The 19866-nt window shown below is 36.5% G+C and overlaps 2 protein-coding genes across 2 annotated transcripts; both read left to right on the forward strand.

The window, feature by feature from the left end:
- The first annotated feature begins 1595 nt into the window (after window positions 1-1595).
- Window positions 1596-2543, forward strand: LOC105861307 (olfactory receptor 5M1-like). The gene is given in 1 exon segment (XM_012746697.3): window positions 1596-2543. A coding segment is annotated over 1 exon segment (948 nt).
- Window positions 2544-12616: 10073 nt separating this feature from the next.
- LOC105861285 (olfactory receptor 5M11) lies at window positions 12617-13585 on the forward strand. Its single transcript, XM_012746673.2, has one exon. It carries the CDS (start codon window positions 12617-12619, stop codon window positions 13583-13585), a length of 969 nt encoding a protein of 322 aa, XP_012602127.2.
- Window positions 13586-19866: the final 6281 nt, after the last annotated feature.

The raw sequence follows: 19866 nt of genomic DNA on the forward strand, positions 1-19866 counted from the left end.
TTCTGTATTATTGAAAGTAATGTCTAATTTCTCTATTTATGCTAAGATTTCATGAACAAGTATACCAAACAGTGTACACACATGTTACACAGGGATTTCATCTACAAAGGAGAATCTGGCTCCTCCAAGCATCAAATTAAGATTATGCCCTTGAGAAACAAAGAATATTTTAATTAGTTCTTTAGAATTTAAGTACTCTAGGGAATATAACTAAGAAATATATTATAAATCTTCTCACCTTGCTTTTATACAATATAGTGAGTCAACATTTAGAGGTAGGTCATGTTCTACATTTGTTTATTAAAAATGCATTTTTTGTGTATGAAAAAGTCTATCTGTATGTTAATATTTCATTGACTTTATAAAAATCAATTGTTGTATGTAATGCTTTCTGATGTGTATGTGAGAATTAAATAAGTAATGGCTTTAGGGTGTAATTTTTGAGGGGTAAGTTTTACAGTCATATCTTATTTTCACAAAGGACTGAGAGAAAGTGGCTGGGACTGGAAGCTTAATCCCCTTTTAAACATTATCTGTGGTAGCCTAAACAAACATTTTCATGAGTGGGCTAGTTGCACAAAAGTGGGAACCAAAAACATCCACACTCTTTCCCAAATAATGGAATTGTTTATCTACTGTTCAAATTCTATCTTTTCAGAAAAAGTCATCTCTGAATGTTGATCTAGAAGCATACACCTTTATTTTTTTATAGAACCTGCTTTTTATCTTATTATATTAACTTATTATATTAACTTATTATATTATGTATTTTTTCTATGTGTTTACTATGTTTCCTCTAATATAATGTATGCTTCATGAGAATGGGAAATTTGTTTACTGATGTAAGTCCAGAAATTGAAATGGAAAAACTATCACACTCCGCAGTACACATGAATATATGGGTGGATAAAATTATAAAGGGATAATACAATTTTTAATTCTGTACCTTTTTACCTGTATATCAAGAGATAAATTTCACTAATTTAATGTTCTTTCTCTGAATAATATTTATCCAGACAACTAAGAATTTTAAATGAACATGTAGTAATACATTTTATTTCAATTTGTATCTGAAACAATAGGATATCAGAAATGGGGAGGACCCCAGAGATTGAAATTACTTCATTTGTCCATTTAAATGATGCAAATAACCTGTTGCTTTTCACAGCTGATTTTCATTCAGTTGGGGTTTTTTGTTTCCTCACAAAGTTAGAAAAAATTACCAAAGTGGAATTCCCCAAGAAGACAGATACAAATGTATGCATATATGGATGTGTATCCATATGAGTGTGTGTATATAAATATGTGTCTATACATATTTATATACACACACGTGTGTGTGTGTGAAAGAGAGAGAGATAGAGCACGTGTGTGTGCATGTGTGTGTGTGCTAGAAACAAAGAGAGAACATAAATATAGGGTGAAAATATTAGAGGGACATTCTGATGTGTTTATTGAAAAGAGAAGAGTAATTGTACCATAGATGAATAAATGAATGAGTGAATGATCCATGGATGGAATAAATTCAGAATCTGATTCAGACAGAAATCCTCACATACAGTCTTTGTCACTTTCAATTTTAAAGGGATAAGAAGATGTTCTCCCCAAACCACACTATAATGACAGAATTTATTCTCTTGGGACTCACAGACGACCCTGTGCTAGAGAGGATCCTCTTTGGGGTATTTCTGGTTGTCTACCTAATCACGCTGTCAGGGAATCTGTGCATGATCCTGCTGATCCAGACCAATTCCCACCTCCAAACTCCCATGTATTTCTTCCTTGGCCACCTCTCCTTTGTAGACATTTGCTATTCCTCCAATATTACCCCAAATATGCTGTACAATTTCCTCTCAGACCAGAAGACCATCTCCTACGCTGGATGCTTCACACAGTGCCTTCTCTTCATTGCACTAGTGATCACTTAGTTTTACATCCTCGCTGCAATGGCACTGGACCGCTACGTAGCCATTTGCAGCCCCCTACATTACAGTTCCAGGATGTCCAAGAACGTGTGTAGCTCTCTGGTCACAGTCACTTATATATGTGGCTTCCTTAATGGGCTCTCACAGGCACTGCTGACATTTCACTTATCCTTCTGTGGCTCCCTCGAAATCAATCATTTCTACTGCGCTGACCCTCCCCTTATAATGTTGGCCTGCTCTGACACCTATGTCAAAAAGATGGCGATGTTTGTTGTTGCTGGATTTACTCTCTCAAGCTCTCTCTTCATCATTCTTCTGTCCTATCTTTTCATTTTTGTGGCTATCCTGACGATGCGTTCTGCTGAAGGCAGGCACAAAGCCTTTTCCACTTGCGGGTCCCACCTGACGGTAGTCACTCTATTTTACGGAACCCTCTTTTGCATGTACTTAAGGCCTCCATCAGAGAAGTCTGTAGAGGAGTCCAAAATAATTGCAGTCTTTTACACTTTCTTAAGCCCAATGCTGAACCCATTGATCTACAGCCTAAGGAATAAAGATGTAATCCTTGCCTTGCAACAAATGACTAGGGAAATATTCTTTCATAAAATTGCAATTTAGACATCATTTGTAATCACTATGGGATGCCTGGAATAACACAGTGACGCTTTTCAGTGGACAAACCTATTATTCTGTAGTCATGATTTGTTTAACATAACAGACTCTCAGGGACCACTTTTGTTAGTTTCTTCTCAAAATTAACACCTTGAAGACAGATCGTTTTAATAAAAACCCTAAGGCTGAAATTAACAGTTTTTTATTGGGGAGAGATTCTATGAAAATGAATTGGTGGGTATCAAATAATTGTGTATTATAACAACATCTTTACTTATTTTGGGTAAATTATTTATATATAACTAACTTTCTCTGATGATAACTTTGAAAATCCATCTCCTTTGAATACTATGGTCTATGGAGCCATAGTTTGACATTATTTTATTTTTTTTTATGAAATCATTTATACTCCAATGCAATGTCTTAAAACAACAGCTGACACCTGTGTAGTTTCTGGAATCACCTTTCAAAAATTTAAAGATATAGGTCACCTTTAGGTAAAACTTTCTGTAAATTTACCTAAACCCATATGATAAACATCTTTGGAAATGTCTTTGTCCATGTGATAATACTGGTTATGCTCCCCAATTTTAAAATCAATTGTCAAGATCTGCTTATGAGTTTCTAAGAGGATGGATCCAATTCTATCATCAATATATTTTAATTGCATTCCATTCCAGGTATGTTTTTCAGTGCAGTACCTCTGACTTAGGACTAGGTTATTGGGAGTCAATAATGTCTTATCAATTGACTTCTGCATATCTATAAATGCCCTGAAATAACATACAAGCGAGTAGGGGTGTACATATCCCTCTGGAGGAGAAGAGCTAGCTTCTTTTGTGTCACAAAGCTGTTTGTGGCCCATTATTTTTCACATAAGTTTGTTTCAGTGGTTCTGAAACAGTTCAGTAGTTTTGCTATAGATAAAATTGATAGTAAAGAGTCTGTATAAAGAGACATGGGATTCACCCACATTAATCTTACATTAATAGTCAACCAGATGGCTGCATATTGAAACATATATATACATCCCTCGTTAAATTGCCTTAAATGTTTGCTATTTCAATATTTTGCCCTCTGATTTTCACTAACACCGCTATAGAAAAGCTGGTGTGATATAAACTACTATATTTACTGTAAAGTGTTCAAATTCATTTTCAGGATATCACCTAGAAGACTTGCAGTTTTTGTAAAATTGAGCTCTATGCATAAGTCTCAGTTGATTGAATCAGTCTGCTTCTATCAAAATCTTCTTTCAGAAACAGCAACTCTAAAGAAAGAAGGCCATTTGGGGTGACAAGAATTTAATATTTAAATCTCAGCACTTTGTGTTTGTATATTTGTTTGGTTTTGTCTGTGACAATAAGGCGACAGAAGAAGATGATCGATAGAGTCAACGATGAAGCCGAAGAGCTGGAAAATGAGGGCCAGGAGGTCCTCATGGTCACAGAGTCCCTGGCTCCACTTCCTTTTTGAGGATGTGCATCATTTAATCTGTGGGATGTTCCTTTATATTACAACAAATGCCCCTTTTTGTTAAGCAAAGCATTGTGTTTCATTTCTAGCAACTAGAATGGTCTGATACCCAGATTTATAATGTTATTTTAAAAATGTGTTTTAGAATTAGTGCAAAAAATACTCCGTTTTTTGCCTAAATAATTGTATGTGTCCTTTTATTTTGTAGTCCTGAAAACTGCTGTGGCTTGCAGCAACCAAACTTAAACTCAATCTTGACACTTTTTAATCCAAGTGATTGACTTGCTTGTAGTCTTTTTTTCTTTGTATTTTATTATTTTCTTCCATTTGTGATTTGATTTTTTTCATCATGTAAACTTTTGGATAAAAGTCCCCTGAGGAATTCTTTGGAAATAGGATAGAACATAAATCAGTATGTATGAAATAATTATAGCTGACATAACCATAGTGTAGTACTAGTTTTAAGATCATTATTTATTTTAATATCCACAGATGAAGTAGTAAGTGAGATAATAGTTATTATCTCCATTTACAACATTTAGAGTGTTAGATCCAGAGATTTAAGGACTTGCCATAAGTAACTCAGCCCCTATGTGGCGCAAAAGAAAATCCCTTGGTTTTGCATTCTCTCTCTTTCCAATTCACATTTTAGTAGTTATTAAACAACTCCTCAACATACTGGAAATACTGAATGAAATTTCGGAAATTATGAAATGATGAAATTATTGCTGTAGATGAATCATGATGATTATATGACAATAACATGCTTTCCAGCAATAGCTAATGTGAATTTCCCTTGATAATTCAGGTTAAGATAATAATCTGTGTACACTATAAGTAAAGTTCTGTTAATGTTCATGTGAAGGTAGGCAATTTTGATATAAGTGTAACAGGAGCAGTTTCACTTGGATTGTGTTGGTACTTCCCCACCTGGTACAGTGCCACATTGAAGGAGATTTTCTGGACCTATATTTTATTTTCTCTAGTGGAAGAGAGTCCAAGGCAGATATCCAGTTCCCTCATGTTCTAGGGCATTTCCCAGGAAGCCAATTTCTGTGTAACTTGATGAGGAACAAAGAGGAAATTGGCATTGGCTCACCTATGATCACCTCATAACAAAGGGAGGGGTGTGACTTATAGCAAGCAGCACCAGATCTTGGTGGTTGTATCTTGTCATCGCTGGGAGCCTCATTGACCAGAGAGCCCAGCCAGTGGCATTGCCCACCTATGCAGTTGATCTGGCAGTGTTGTCTGCCGGAGGAGAATGTTTATCACATATACTTGGCTTGAGTTACAATCAGTGGACCAGACAAGCTGCAGTGCCCAACCTGTAGTACCACCCAACCACAGAGCACAGCTTGCAGCCACACCCAGGTGGGGATCCAAGACAGCACTCCTCCCACAACTGCAGGACACAGCCTGTAGTTCCATCTGCTAAGGAGTCTGGCCAATGATCTTGTCTGACTTCAGAGCACAGCCAGTAAAACTGCCCAACTGTAGAATAACCTGAAGCCCACCCAACTGCATAACATTGCCACTGGGCCTTTCTGAATAGTAGACTCATCTAACTTTCACACAAAGCTGATGACCCCAGCCATCTGTGGGGCACAGCCAGCAGCCTCTCTTGAATACAGAGCCCAGTGAGTGGTCTTGCCTGTTTAGGGAGCTCAGCCAAGAGCCCTGAATGAATATGGAGCCCAGAGAGCATCCTCACCCCACCCTAGTGCAGAGACAGCAGGCCTATGTGACCCAAGACCCTGGCAGCAAGCCTGGCTTTCCCACAGATGTAAAAACCTGGCTTGTCCATAACCACGAGCTGGGCTGAGAGGCAAAGGTCTTTCCTACTGAAGTGAACCTGTAAAGAATGGAAGAGAAACTGGATCCTCAAAAGCTCAGAGATATATGGCAGTAAACAAGGATAACAAAGATTTAGGGAAATGTGGCAGCAAGAAGGGAAACAACAAAGCTCTAATAACTGATCCTAAGGAAGTGAGATCTATGAATTGAACTAAAAATAAAAAAATGAAAAATAATCCTCTTAAAGAAGTTGAATGATCTATAAGAAATCACAGATAGATAATGAAACTAAATTAGAAAAGCAACGCATGTACAAGACCACAAAAATAGGAATCACAGAGCTGGAGAATACAAAGACAAATAAAAAATTTCTCAACATCAGGCTTAATTATGCAAAAGAAAGGACAATTGAACTCAATAACAGATCGCTTGAAATTATCCAGTCAGAGGAATAAAAAGGTAAAAGAATAAGAAAGTGGGGAGAAACCTATGAGACTTATTGGATACCATCAAGTGAAACAATATATACATTAGGGAAGTGAATGAAGGAAAAGAGAATGAGAAAGGTGGCATAAAGTATACTTAAAAGTTGGTTGAAAATTTTCCAAAATTGGAGATAAATGGACATTCAGATTCACAAAGCTTAAGCATTTCTAAATAGATTGAACCTAAAGAAGTCTATACTGAGATACATTATAATTAAATTGTCAAACATCAACCCAAAAAGAGAATTTCAAAAGCTTCACATACAAGGGACTCATCATTAGACCATCAGTAAATTTCTCAACAGAATCCTTGCAGGCCAGTTGAGTGTGAAAAAATATATTCAAACACTAAATTAAAAAACAAAACATTAATTAAGAAAACTATCAGGCAAAGCTGCCCTTTATAAATGAAGGAAAGATAAAACAAACAAACTCAGTTTATAACTAACTAGCCTTAGATCTACCTTACGAGAAATATTAGAGGGAAGTCAGCAACATGAAGTTAAAGGATGTTAATTAAGACTGTAAAACATACAAATGTATAAAACTTACTACTAAAGATAAAGATATAGTAAAATTCAAAATTCTTTAATGTTATGTTACATAAATCATTCTCAACTCTAGTATACAGGTTAATAGATAAATGCATTAAAATAGTTATAACTACAATAAATTGTTAATAGATGTACATTATTAAAATAACTAAATTATTTAATAATTAATTGAACTAATTAATAATTAATTAATATAATAATATAAAATAAATACAAAATAAATAAATAATAAATAAAATAAATAAATATAAAATAAATAAATAATATAAAATAAAATAATAATTAATTAATAATAATTAATAATGTAAATTATTACATTTATATCATTTGTTATATATTTATATTCAATAGTTATATTTATATTTATATCATTTGGATAGATTATTGATTAGTAAATCAATAATCTAAAATGTAGGCATGGGAGAAGTAAATACTTAAGGTTTTTGCATGTGATAGTTTCCAAGTTAGCTATCAACTTAAAATAAGGTATTGTAAGTATGAGATGTTTTATGAAAGTATCATGGAAACACAAAGGAAAAACACAGCATATAGTCATTAGACTGCCTAAAGTCAACATACAGAAAAAAATCCTAAAAAAAAACCAAGAGGAAAGCATCTATTAGGTCATTAAATATAAAATGATCAATTTCGAATCAAAAGTTTAGCTTATTATATCTTAAGAAGCAGTACAATTAATCAAAATCTGTGTCTAAACTATCAAATTGAATTTGTTTTCTCGTAAGATGTGGTCCAAAGTCTGGAAGAAGAGGTAGTCCGTCAGTATAAGGTCTCAGCCTGGGGAATTTCTCCAATTCTTTCTGGAGTTTTGGTGTATTCAAGGTGGTATTCTTGTCTTTGAATTGTTTCTAGTTTATTAGTTTTATTCTTACCTGGAAAAATGCTGGGGGATTTTCCATTCCACTATCTTGCTGTTGTCCCTCTCCAAAAGTTCCATTATCAAGATTTTTTTTTTTTTTTTTTTTTTTTTTTTGAGACAGAGTCTCGGTTTGTTGTCCAGGCTAGAGTGAGTGCCATGGCATCAGCCTAGCTCACAGCAACCTCAAACTCCTGGGCTCAAGCGATCCTTCTGCCTCAGCCTCCCGAGTAGCTGGGACTACAGGCATGCGCCACCGTGCCCGGCTAATTTTTTATATATATATCAGTTGGCCAATTAATTTCTTTCTATTTATAGTAGAGACGGGGTCTCGCTCTTGCTCAGGCTGGTTTTGAACTCCTGACCTTGAGCAATCCGCCCGCCTCGGCCTCCCAAGAGCTAGGATTACAGGCGTGAGCCACCGCGCCCGGCCCCATTATCAAGATTTAAAGATGGAAATTTTTTTTTGCCTTCCACGGATATCATACAACAAACACTGGGCAATTAAAAATTATGAGCAATATGTCTGAGACATAAATGTCTTCCTGATTCCACAATGTTTCAGTAAACTCAAGAGAGGTGATTCTGATGTAACACCCCTCAGTCCTCCTGAGATTTTAAGAGCAGGTCCTCACCTCCCACATCCTGGCATAAATATGACTACACTTTATAGCTTAGAGAAGCTTAAAGAAACTTCATAAATCAAAGACAGAGAAAATAGGTGTATATCAGAACCTGAAGTAAGTTCTTGTGTTTTTACCTTCCTTATTTTTAGTTAAGAGAAAATCATATTAAAAGTCTCAACAGAAGCTCATAAATTATTTGCATTTTTGTTATTAAAAATCTATTTTTCTGACTTTACATATCAGTCAGGCTCACAAATTTTGAATTTTTCCTCTGGGAAAAAAGATATACTTTCTCTCAGTGGCTGCAGGCAAATAAGCAGGAGAGGAGGTCAGCAGTGAAAAGTGTTAACTCTGTTTCTAACAACACTTATTGCATGCTTACTTTATGAAAATCATTTTTCTAAGCACTTTAAATGAATTAACTATCTTATTCCTCATGAAAACTCCATTTCCTATTTTAAAACTGGGAACAACTAAGGTAAGACAGTTTAGATAATTTGCTACCTTCATGCAATTTGTAGCTGGTGAAGCCAGAATCATAATCAGTAATTATAATACAATTAGTCACAAAATTCTTAATTTTTGAATAATTAATTATTGACTCCTTGTACATTCAGCTTTTTAGGATAGGCCCAACATCATCTCATCTAATTTATTTATTTTAAAAAGGTTGCAATTTAGCAAAATGTTAATAAAATTGACTCAAGTGTTACTTGGTGGCAGAGCTGGATATAGGTTCCAAATTCAGCCTGAACACTTTTATAATTGAGCAAATTTCTGAGCACATCTTGAAAATTCAGTGAGTTGTCACTTTAGTGTCATTTGCATCTGATGTAAATACTTGCCTGCTAATAAGTTGGCCATTAAGTGTACAGGTATACATGTAGACTGAGAGTTGATCTCAGTGCTATATTTTTCAAGGTTAATATAAGATACATTGTTATCCCTAAACTTCACCTCTCAATTTGGAATCCATCTGTGTACTTTTCTTTCATATGTAGCTCTAAGTACTTTATCACTTGCATTTCAATCATTTGTTTTCCTTCATCATCTATTAGAACTTTTCTCAATACCATTGGTGGGAGAAGAGGGAAGGACAATAAGAAGGAAATAGAGATAGCCCAATGCATTCTCCTTTCCCTAAAAAGAATAACATTTTGAAAACAGACTAGGAGTCAGTTCTTCTTTATCTGTAGTTGCCAACAGCACAGAGCTCTATGTGTCCCTTAGGACAAAACAGAAATATGCATCAGTCAATGTATATGCATCATGCTATTTCCAGTAAATGATGGAGTCATATTTACAAATATGTTAAGTCATCTTAAAACTTGCTTCTTAAAAATGACTAGTTATCAGATTTCTACCTTTCATCTCAAACATATTGCAATTATATTTTCTCCTGCAGATCTCTAGGACAAATTTAACTTTGGTGCACTCTGTTTCACATATATATACACACATACAGTCTTCTCTCTGTATTCACAGCAAAGTTTAAACCTTAATCAATTTTTCTGACAACAGACTTATTGAAATTTGCCTTGATATTCTTGGACAGTATTTTGCAGAACTGTCACTGATGCCAAAAAACAAAAACAGAACAAAATAAAAAATACAAGAAAGACAAACATTCTGTTCATCTTTCACAAGTGTAAGACCATTTTCAGACATGGAATGGAGCTTATTCTGAAATAAGAGTGAATATACTTTGTATCTTCATCCTCTGACTTGTATCTCTCCATTTCCTTTCCACATTCCCTATTCCTGATAACCACTGTTTTGTTCTCTCTGTCTATTTGTTTTTCCCACTTAGAGTTCACAAGTAAGTGATATCATGCAGTATTTATCCTCTGTATGTCGTTCATTTTCCTTAGCATGATGTCTTCTAGGTTCATATACATTGAGACAAAGGGCAAGATCTCCTTCCTTTTAGAGCTGAATAATACACAGCACAGTTTCATTATCCATTTGTCCATCATTGGGCATGCAGGTTGTTTCCATATCTTCCCCATTATTAATAATGCTGCCATAGATGTGGGACTGCAGGCATCTTTATGAGGTGGTAATTTCATAGGCTGAACAAGTCTAGAAGTCTAACATAAAGCATGAGGACTATATATAATAAAATTGTACTATATTTAGGACTTATTCTATATGAGTAGATTTTAGCTACTCTTACCACAAAAACAAAAAAAATAGGTAACTATATGAGTTTATACTACTTTTCTTCAATAGGATAACATTATATTGTCTTTATGTATTTCATAATATCAACATTACATTGTTTACTTTAAATAAACACATTAAAATTTATCTTTAAAAAAGAGTTTATATATGTAAGTCCAAGTGATCTATGATCCCCTTATATTTTGGGGGTAAGGTTTTTAGTACATGCATTTATCTTGGCTGAGGATGCATAGTTTCTTTGTATTTTTTTAAGGAGTATATGTAATTAACAAATAAGTAAATGTAGAAGAAAACAAACCAAGAAGCTTAAGAACCATTCTTACAATGAATTCTTGCCATTTTCCTTAAATCTGTGTATTGATAACTAATCTTATCAATCGCTGTGCACAGACTTTTTTCTAATTAAAGCTCGATCCGCAGGACACACCACCACAAGCCACACCAGTTTTACTTACATTTATTAAGGGGAAAGAGGAAAAAGAGAGAAAGTAAGAGGAAAGTACCACAGGGGAAGAACAAAAAAGAGTAATCATACCACTAGGATCTCATTATCAGCACTGGAGGTTTATCATCATGAGTAATCTCAACACCGGGGGCTAATTCTCACGGGCATTCTCTCAGGCACTGGTGAAGGCAACACGCTGGGATATCAAGCAGGTAGGCAATGGCACGCTGAGAAGTTGAATATAGGAAGAAATGGCAGCGAAGAAGAAGCCGTGGAGAAGCATCTGAGAAAAGGCTGAAAAGCAGCTTGGGGACTTTCTTATACTGTTTATATAGTAGTTTGAACAAAGGAAGGCTTTGGCACCAAAAAGGCATATCCTCTGGTCACTGAGGTCCTGGATCTGGCCAGGAACCTGGCCCGTAGTGACTGGTCTCACATATCAGTTCTGGGCATGAGCCTAGGGTAAACTTCCCTGGACAGCCCAAGATAAACAATCCTAGCCAGTCCAGCAAGTCCATGATAAACATCCCCAGGCACATAGCTCAGAGCTGTCAATTCCCATTTCCTCAAGAAGTGGCCAACTTCTCCAGGAAATGGGTGCACACCTCAAGCCTTATAAATTTATATGACCCCAAGCAGGCCTTAATATTCTGTACCTCAGTACAATCTGCCTCTTTTTTGTTTTTCCTGAAACAAAGTATTTTCTCATTCACTTGTAATTGAATAACCTAAAAAATTTACCTAGACAGCTAATGCCTTGAGATCAATTACTGTCTAGTGCATCCTCATTTGGGATAAAATCATTCACTTAAGGCATCTTTCTTCTAGTTTTCTCAACTGATGGAAACTGGGGTTCTCCTTCCCTGTTGTATCAACATTGTTGGTGCTGCTAGTCTGTGTGTTCCAGGCATGGCTGGTTCATGTGCTCAGGAGGACCCCAAGCTTGTTTTAATGCTCTACTGTCATAGTCTTGATGTTCATAGTAATTGGTGAACAAGGATCCTTACATTTTGATTTCATATTGGACTAATATGTAACTGGTTCCAGTTGCAGGTTTTACAACCTGTAGCTTCCTCCTGTCCTCGAGCTACTTCTCTGCTGTCTTCTTCCATCAAGAAGACCCTCACCTAGGTGTTGACATAGCAAGCCTGTATGTTCCTCATTTATACGGTGTTTTCCTTTTATTCTGACAAGAGACAGGCAGCCAGCCTACTGTGGTTTTTCTTCGTTGTACACACGTCCCATTTGCAGTCTTTTCTATGTCTCTGAATTTATGAGAGCTTCTGCTCTACTTCAGTTGTGCATTTCTGGATATTACACAAGTCATCGAGCTGCTAAGTAAAACATTTCAGATCCCCTGGGTGGTCGTTAATGACATGCAACAAGTAAGTCTTCCTGCAAAAGAACCCCTCATATCTAATTCCCTACTGTGTGTTTTTAAATCTGAGAAAAATGATTTAAAATCATTTTAATCAAATTACTTAATACTTTGTAGACTTACAAAATCAGTTTGTGTTAGTACACAGGAACAAAAAACTTTGGAGGTTCAGAGAAAAAAATGATTTCAATCAACATTGACACTATTTGTACATTTATATTTGCTTTATTTCCATAGTTTCCAGAGAAAACACTCAGGAAATGTCCAACCCAAATGGCAGTGCAATAACAGAATTCATTTTACTTGGGCTCACAGATCGCCCAGAGCTCCAGCCACTCCTCTTTGTGCTGTTTCTGGCGGTTTACCTTGCCACCCTCTTAGGCAACCTGGGCATGATAATGTTAATCAGACTGGACTCTCGCCTGCACACGCCCATGTACTTCTTCCTCACTAACTTAGCCTTCGTGGACTTGTGCTATACCTCGAATGCAACCCCACAGATGTTGACTAATTTCTTATCCGAGAAGAAGACCATTTCCTTTGCTGGCTGTTTCACACAGTGTTACATTTTCATCGCTCTCCTGCTCACTGAGTACTACGTGCTGGCAGCAATGGCCTATGACCGCTACGTGGCCATATGCAACCCTCTGCACTACAGTGTGAGAATGTCCAGGCGAGTCTGCACCTGCTTGGCCACGTTCCCTTATGTCTATGGCTTCTCAGATGGGCTGCTCCAGGCCATCCTGACCTTCCGTCTGACCTTCTGTAGATCCAATGTCATCAACCACTTCTACTGCGCTGACCCGCCACTCATTAAGCTTTCTTGCTCTGATACTTACATCAAAGAACACGCCATGTTCATCTCAGCTGGCTTCAACCTCTCCAGCTCCCTCACCATCATCCTGGTGTCCTACGCCTTCATCATTGCTGCCATCCTCCGCATCAAATCAGCGGAGGGAAGGCACAAGGCCTTCTCCACCTGTGGCTCCCACATGCTGGCTGTCACCCTGTTTTATGGGACACTCTTCTGCATGTATGTTAGACCGCCAACAGATAAGACTGTGGAGGAATCCAAAATAATAGCTGTCTTCTACACCTTTGTAAGTCCAGTGCTTAATCCACTCATCTACAGTCTGCGGAACAAAGATGTGAAGCAGGCCTTGAAGAACGTCCTCAGACGAAACATGGTTGCTACTGTGGCAATGCCTTCATTTTCCATTAAACCATAGCTCTAAAGTTTGACTCAAAAAATCTTGAATATCCAATTTTCCAACCACCATTTACTGAATAGGGTTTCTTTCCCCAGTGTTTGTTGTCATCTGCTTTGTTGAGGATCAGTTGGTTGTAGGTAGATTGTTTTATATCTGGGTTCTCCGTTCTGTTCCATTGATCTATGTCTCTATTTTTGTGCCAATACCATGCTTTTTTGTTTCCTATAGCCTCATAGTATAGTTTGAAGTGTGGCAATGTGTTGCCTCCAGATTTATTGGTTTTTCTTTTTGTTTGTTTGTTTGTTTGTTTGTTTTTGCTTAAGATTGCTTTGGCTATTTGGGGTCTTTTCTGCTTCCAAATGAAGTGTAGAATTATTTTTCTAGATCTGTGAAGTATGATGTTACCCCCTTAATATTTTGAAATTTAAAAATGTCTTAGAATTTGATCGGGAGCTTTCTTAGTCTCTACAGAGAGGTCCCAACCACCTCAGGTATAAAATAAAATTCCAATTTTGGGGAAAAATTAGATGGACTTTATTTTTTATGGCTTGTTTCTCAACATATGTCCCATGAATCAAGAGCATATGTGTTACCTTGGAGGTTGTTACACATACAGAATCAAGTTCTGCACCTTGGCACTACTGTATCTCAATATGTCTTTTAACCAAATCCCCAAGTGTTTTTAAGTAAATTAAATTTTGAGAAGAACTGCTTTAGGTGAAAACTCCCAACTGGTGTATGCCATGCAACACTGATGTGCTCTTTCTGCTTGTGATGATAAACTGAATAAACATGCTCTCAGCTCAATGTCTTCAATTTATTCTATTCTTTTTCCCATCTGTCCTTTTGTTTGAGTAGTCTTTAAGAAACCTGTCCTTCTGTACTCCTCTCCTGACTTACTAAGTTAAACTGAAACTGTGCAGTTGATATTAATAGTAGTTTTTTTTTCTTCCTTAGGAATATGCTTATGTGGTGAAGAGGTGGCAATGAGAAAAGAGAGGAACAGGATTATCATACTTTTCCCAAACTTAAGTTTGTGCATCCAGCCCTAGGAGCTACACAAATCCACCTCTTCCTGTGACCCTACAGCACAGGGTGATAACTCTCTGTTTCACCTATTTTTGAAACATTTAGAATAGGTTGATCTGAGAGTAAGAACTAAATGAGGAAACTGAGTAAGCAATGGTACATATGAGATAAGAGTATTTACCTTGCTTTGACTATGCTTTTTATTCCTAATTATGGTTAGGTGAGTAATATTAATTTTTTTCCTCCCTGAGCATAGACCTAGCACATAAATAATCTCTTTATATGTGCCATGGAAGTGAGGATTTGACCCTGGAGGGGAAAATAAATTGCTTTGGCATCTTCATAAAGGTAAAATAAAACAAACAATAACAAAATAAAACATATTTTTTCAGGCCTCTTGCTAAAATAAATGATTTAAGGGACAAATAAAAGATTCCATTGCTAGAAAGCTTGTGTTCCCCTTTGGAGGTGAGCTTTCCGTTTGGTTCTTCATACTTCCAGAGTTCTGGATAAGCTGTTGCTTTTTTACCTTTATATTTATTTGGATAATGGCATGCCCTGTTTAGTCTCTGAGCCAGTAGGTGGTGTTTGTGGGTGAGATTGGACCACACTCTGTGTGATGAGTTGGTAGATGCCGTAAAAGGAAGTACAAAAAAGACACCTGCACTCGAATGTTTATAGCAGCACAATTCATAATTGCAAGGCTGTGGAAACAGCCCAAGTGCCCATCAATCCAAGAATGGATTAATAAAATGTGGTATATGTATACCATGGAGTACTATTCAGCTCTAAGAAACAACGGTGATATAGCACATCTTATATTTTCCTGGTTAGAGCTGGAACCCATACTACTAAGTGAAGTATCCCAAGAATGGAAAAACAAGCACCAGATATATTCTCCAGCAAACTGGTATTAACTGAGTAGCACCTAAGTGGACACACAGGTGCTACAGTAATAGGGTATTGGGGAGGTGGGAGGGGGGAGGGGGGCGGGTATATACATGCATAATGAGTGAGATGTGCACCATCTGGGGGATGGTCATGATGGAGACTCAGACTTTTGGGGGGAGGGGGGGAAATGGGCATTTATTGAAACCTTGACATCTGTACCCCCATAGTATGCCAAAATAAAAAAAAAAAAAAAAAAAAAAAAGGAAGTACAAAATGATCTCTCTGTCAGTAGGTGGCACTTGCTGAGAGGAGCAGGTTGCAGTTTTGTTTTTGGGTCCTGGAACCAGCTCTTCTTCCTCTGGAAAGGCACTCTTGTGCCTTAGGTGGTGGGTGGGGCCCCGGGGCTTCAAGGTGTGTCCTTATTCTACACCTCTCTGGGGGCAGATAGGGGATTTAGGCTGGGCTAGCTGGCTTGGGTGAGCCCAATTTCAAGCACCACAAATGCTGTTAGCAGGGGTCAAAGGTCTGTTCTCTGCTTCTGGGCAAAGCTGCCAGGGAAGGGCTGGAATGGCCCCACTCAGCTGAAAAGTCTGCATGTGGGGGTGAGGCTGTCTGAGATATGCAGTCTGGAGCAGGCCTTTCCTTTCCACCCTTCCCTATTCTGCAGTGTCTCTCTGGTTGGTGCCAACAGGCTGGACCTCAAGCCAGAGGATCTCCCAGGGAGGTTCCCTGCCCAGGATCACAGTCTGGGCTGGGTGCACGGCCTTCCTGTGGGAGGAGGGCTGCCCCTCAAGCACACTGATCTCCCCCTAAAGACACACACACACCTCAGTAGGCTCCTTCACAAAATCCTTTCTGTGCCCTGGGGCAATGTGATGGAGACCTAGATGTACAGGGTCTGGTCTACAGGCTTGTCCCCTGGCTTCTTTGGTACTTAATTTACTCTTTTTGGGGAATAGTAATAACACATTGTAGAGTTTTTAGGAAACTTTATTTTAGTAATCTATAATTTGCCCGCAGTGAAATATATCCACTTTAATTATGAGCAATGTGTTTTGACCAATGTGTACACCTATATAACCACCACCATAATTGAGATTGGAAATGTAAATCACCCCTAAAGTTCCTTTTTATCTCTTTGCAGACAGTTCCTTCCATGAATGTCGAGCCCTTAATAATCACTGATCTGCTTTCCTAACCAAAGATATTTTTGTCTATTTTAGCATAAGAGCCAACCACTATGTGTTTTTTTGTGTCTAGATTCTTTGACTTCAATATATCATTTGGAGAATGTGCCTTTGATGAAATATACATGTGTCTCTTTTGCCTCCATAATTAGACTGAATATTATTTAAGCACATGTACATGGTACACCCTGTTCATATTGTATTTGTATCTCATGGATGAGCAGTACTTGGACACTAGGTAAAAGGGAAGAAAGGTAGACAGAAAAATTTGATCTTTATCCTATATGTTTTTGTATGTTGACAAATAAATAGAATATTACTAAATTAGATGCCTACCATGTTTTCCAAAAAATATTCTTTTAACACTTGGATCTAACACTTTGAACTTATTCTACTACAACTCATTGTGAGGTCTTATCCAAATGACTTTATTTACTGGATTTTATAATTTAACCACTTAATTCTAATCATTTTTGAAAAGTGTTTTGCAATACATAATTCAGACTGAAAAGGAATCACAGGAACATCAAAGTCCACGAATTATGTCATTATTTTATATCTTTACTATTTGTTCTATTCATCTAATTGGAATAAATGGTGACCTGAAATGCAAAAATTGCATGAGAATGATCACTCAAAAGGATTATAAATTGATGCAATCAGTTTGCTCAAATCCCAAGAGTCTATTGAGTATGAGTCTGTGCTAATTACTATTTTTTCCCTGGAGTTATCTTTCGCAGTAACATTGTAATTATTTCTTCAGGGTGTGTTGAAAAATACTTTAGGGATAAATGCTCCAAATTACACAAGTTGGGTATAAATCATTCTCTGTAACTCACTGCTTGGACCACTAGTGTCTCTGAGAGAATCTTTCCTGGGGTCAGGTAGGAATGGAAATTCTGACTTCTATACTTGTACTTGCTCTTTTTGTTTTAATTTTAGATTTTTGTCAGTAGGAGTCAGATGACAACAAAGGCTTGAATGTTAGCTTAGATTCTTAGTTAATAAAAATGAGTTTTTATGCATTTTTTATCTAGATCGGTCACTATAAACATTGTAATTTAATTTTAATTATGTATTTACAATAATTATTTTACTTTACAAGTAGAGTCATTACCTTCTGTTAAGTATTGAAAATACATTGAATAAGTACATTGGAGGAAAAAATTTATTATCATACTAATAATTATAGAATAATATTTGTTTAAAGGACAACTCCTCCAAAACCATCCTTCATTAAAAATTCAAAAGAGATTTAACTCTTTTTTATGGCTGAATAGTATTTCATTCTATCATGAATGGACCTGGAGAAATTTATGTTAAGTAAAATTAGCCAGAAACAGAAAGTTAAACACCATATGTTCTTACTCATATGTGGAAGCTTAAAAAGTTCATCTCATAGAAGTAAAAGGTAGAACAGAGAATACTACAGGATGGGAAGAATAGGAAGCAAGAGGGGTAGAGAGATATTTTTTAAAGGATACAAAATTATAGCTACATAGAAAGAATAAGTTCTAGTGTTCTATAGCACTATAGGATGACTGTAGTTAATAATGTGTTATATATTAATAGTTTCAAATACCTACAAGGATGATATGGAATATTCTTAAGAAAAGAAATGATAAATGTTAGAGTTAAAAGATACACTAATTTCACTGATCTGATTACTGTACATGTATCAAAAGAAACATCATGATGCACCTCATGAATATGTATAATTATTATATACCAATTAAAATATAAAGCAAAGGGAAAAAATCAAAATACAGACAAATTCAAGCAGAAATGATACTTATTCTAGCAAAAAATGAAACTTTATGGAACTTTATATGTCTCTCTTTAAGTTATATAGACAGAACATTTGGGACAGATTTGACATTAAGATGTACATGACTAGGTAGGATTGGCAAACATGTGGATGCAAAATTTGAATGTTAGAAATAATGGGAACTTTAGAAATTATTCAGTCAAAGTCTGAAATTATATAGATGAGGACTCTAATGCCCATTGAAGGAAAATCACTGTACCAAGGTAAAGAGACTGTTTTCTAAATAAAGACTCAGAAGAGTTTCTAGTGACCTATCCTAGGCATGTATGAAGCCACAATGCATATCGTGACATAGGATTTAGGTTCATGTGTTGTGATCAGGTGATGTGTCCTACTCTTATATTAGTGAGACACTGGAATGGGAAACCAAGAGAGGGGGAAGGTCCAGCAGTCCGTTATGGCAGAGGGGACAAGGAAGGTCCTCCTTCCTGGGAAAGTGACATTCCTGTGAGATGCTCGGCTTCACCAACTACAGAACTTATCCACCTTTGTCTTCATTTCTTGCCCTAAAATCTCATTATTAACCCAGCCTTTCTTACCCACTTGTTTATGTCTTAATGTCCAGTTGAAGTAGTTCTTAGGCTCCATTACTAAAATTAAATTTCAGTAATCCTCACTTCTATTTTCTGTGGCCTTTTCTTTGGCTTCAGTCTCTCCTAGTCTTCCACTCAGTCCATCTTACATGACTACATAATGGTGACGCTATCCACATAGGATGATTTGTCCCTGTGCCAGCAGTTCCATGCTATCCTGCTAGATTGAACATTTGCATTTTAACTGGAGCCTGAAAAGGGCAAATTTATCTCTAAATGAACATTTGAGCAAATAATATTTCAGGTATCAGCGACACTTGTAGAGGCGAACGACACTTTTATTGATTGATTGTGGTTTGTTTTTTCTTTTTCCTTCTTTTTGAGTTGGGAGGATAGGAAAATCTTGGAACTCTGAATTTCACCTAGATATTTACTATATTTACCAATTTACCATAAATGGCACCTCTGGCTTTCTGCTCAATGACAGACACTAAACCTGCTAAAGGGCAAGTAATGTTTTGTTTTATTTACATTTTTATATAACAAAACAAGAATGTGGATATAGATATCTTTGTGAATCAAATTCATCAACATGAACAAATCTGTGTTGACTTTGTTATCCAGCTTTCAATCATTCCAATCCAGAAGGAAGCAATTTGACATTATTGAGCCAGTGAAACTTTATCTGGAGTTTCATTTTGCTTATATTTCTTGCAATAAGGAACATAGACTTTTAAAAGCACACTGCTATCTACAGGGATTCCTAATTACCCAAAAATTTCTGATGAAACATCAATATCATAGCAAAACTCATGCTTAGAAGAATGTCTA

Source organism: Microcebus murinus, chromosome 4 (genome assembly GCF_040939455.1).
Source record: "Microcebus murinus isolate Inina chromosome 4, M.murinus_Inina_mat1.0, whole genome shotgun sequence".
NCBI classification, from domain to species: domain Eukaryota; kingdom Metazoa; phylum Chordata; class Mammalia; order Primates; family Cheirogaleidae; genus Microcebus; species Microcebus murinus.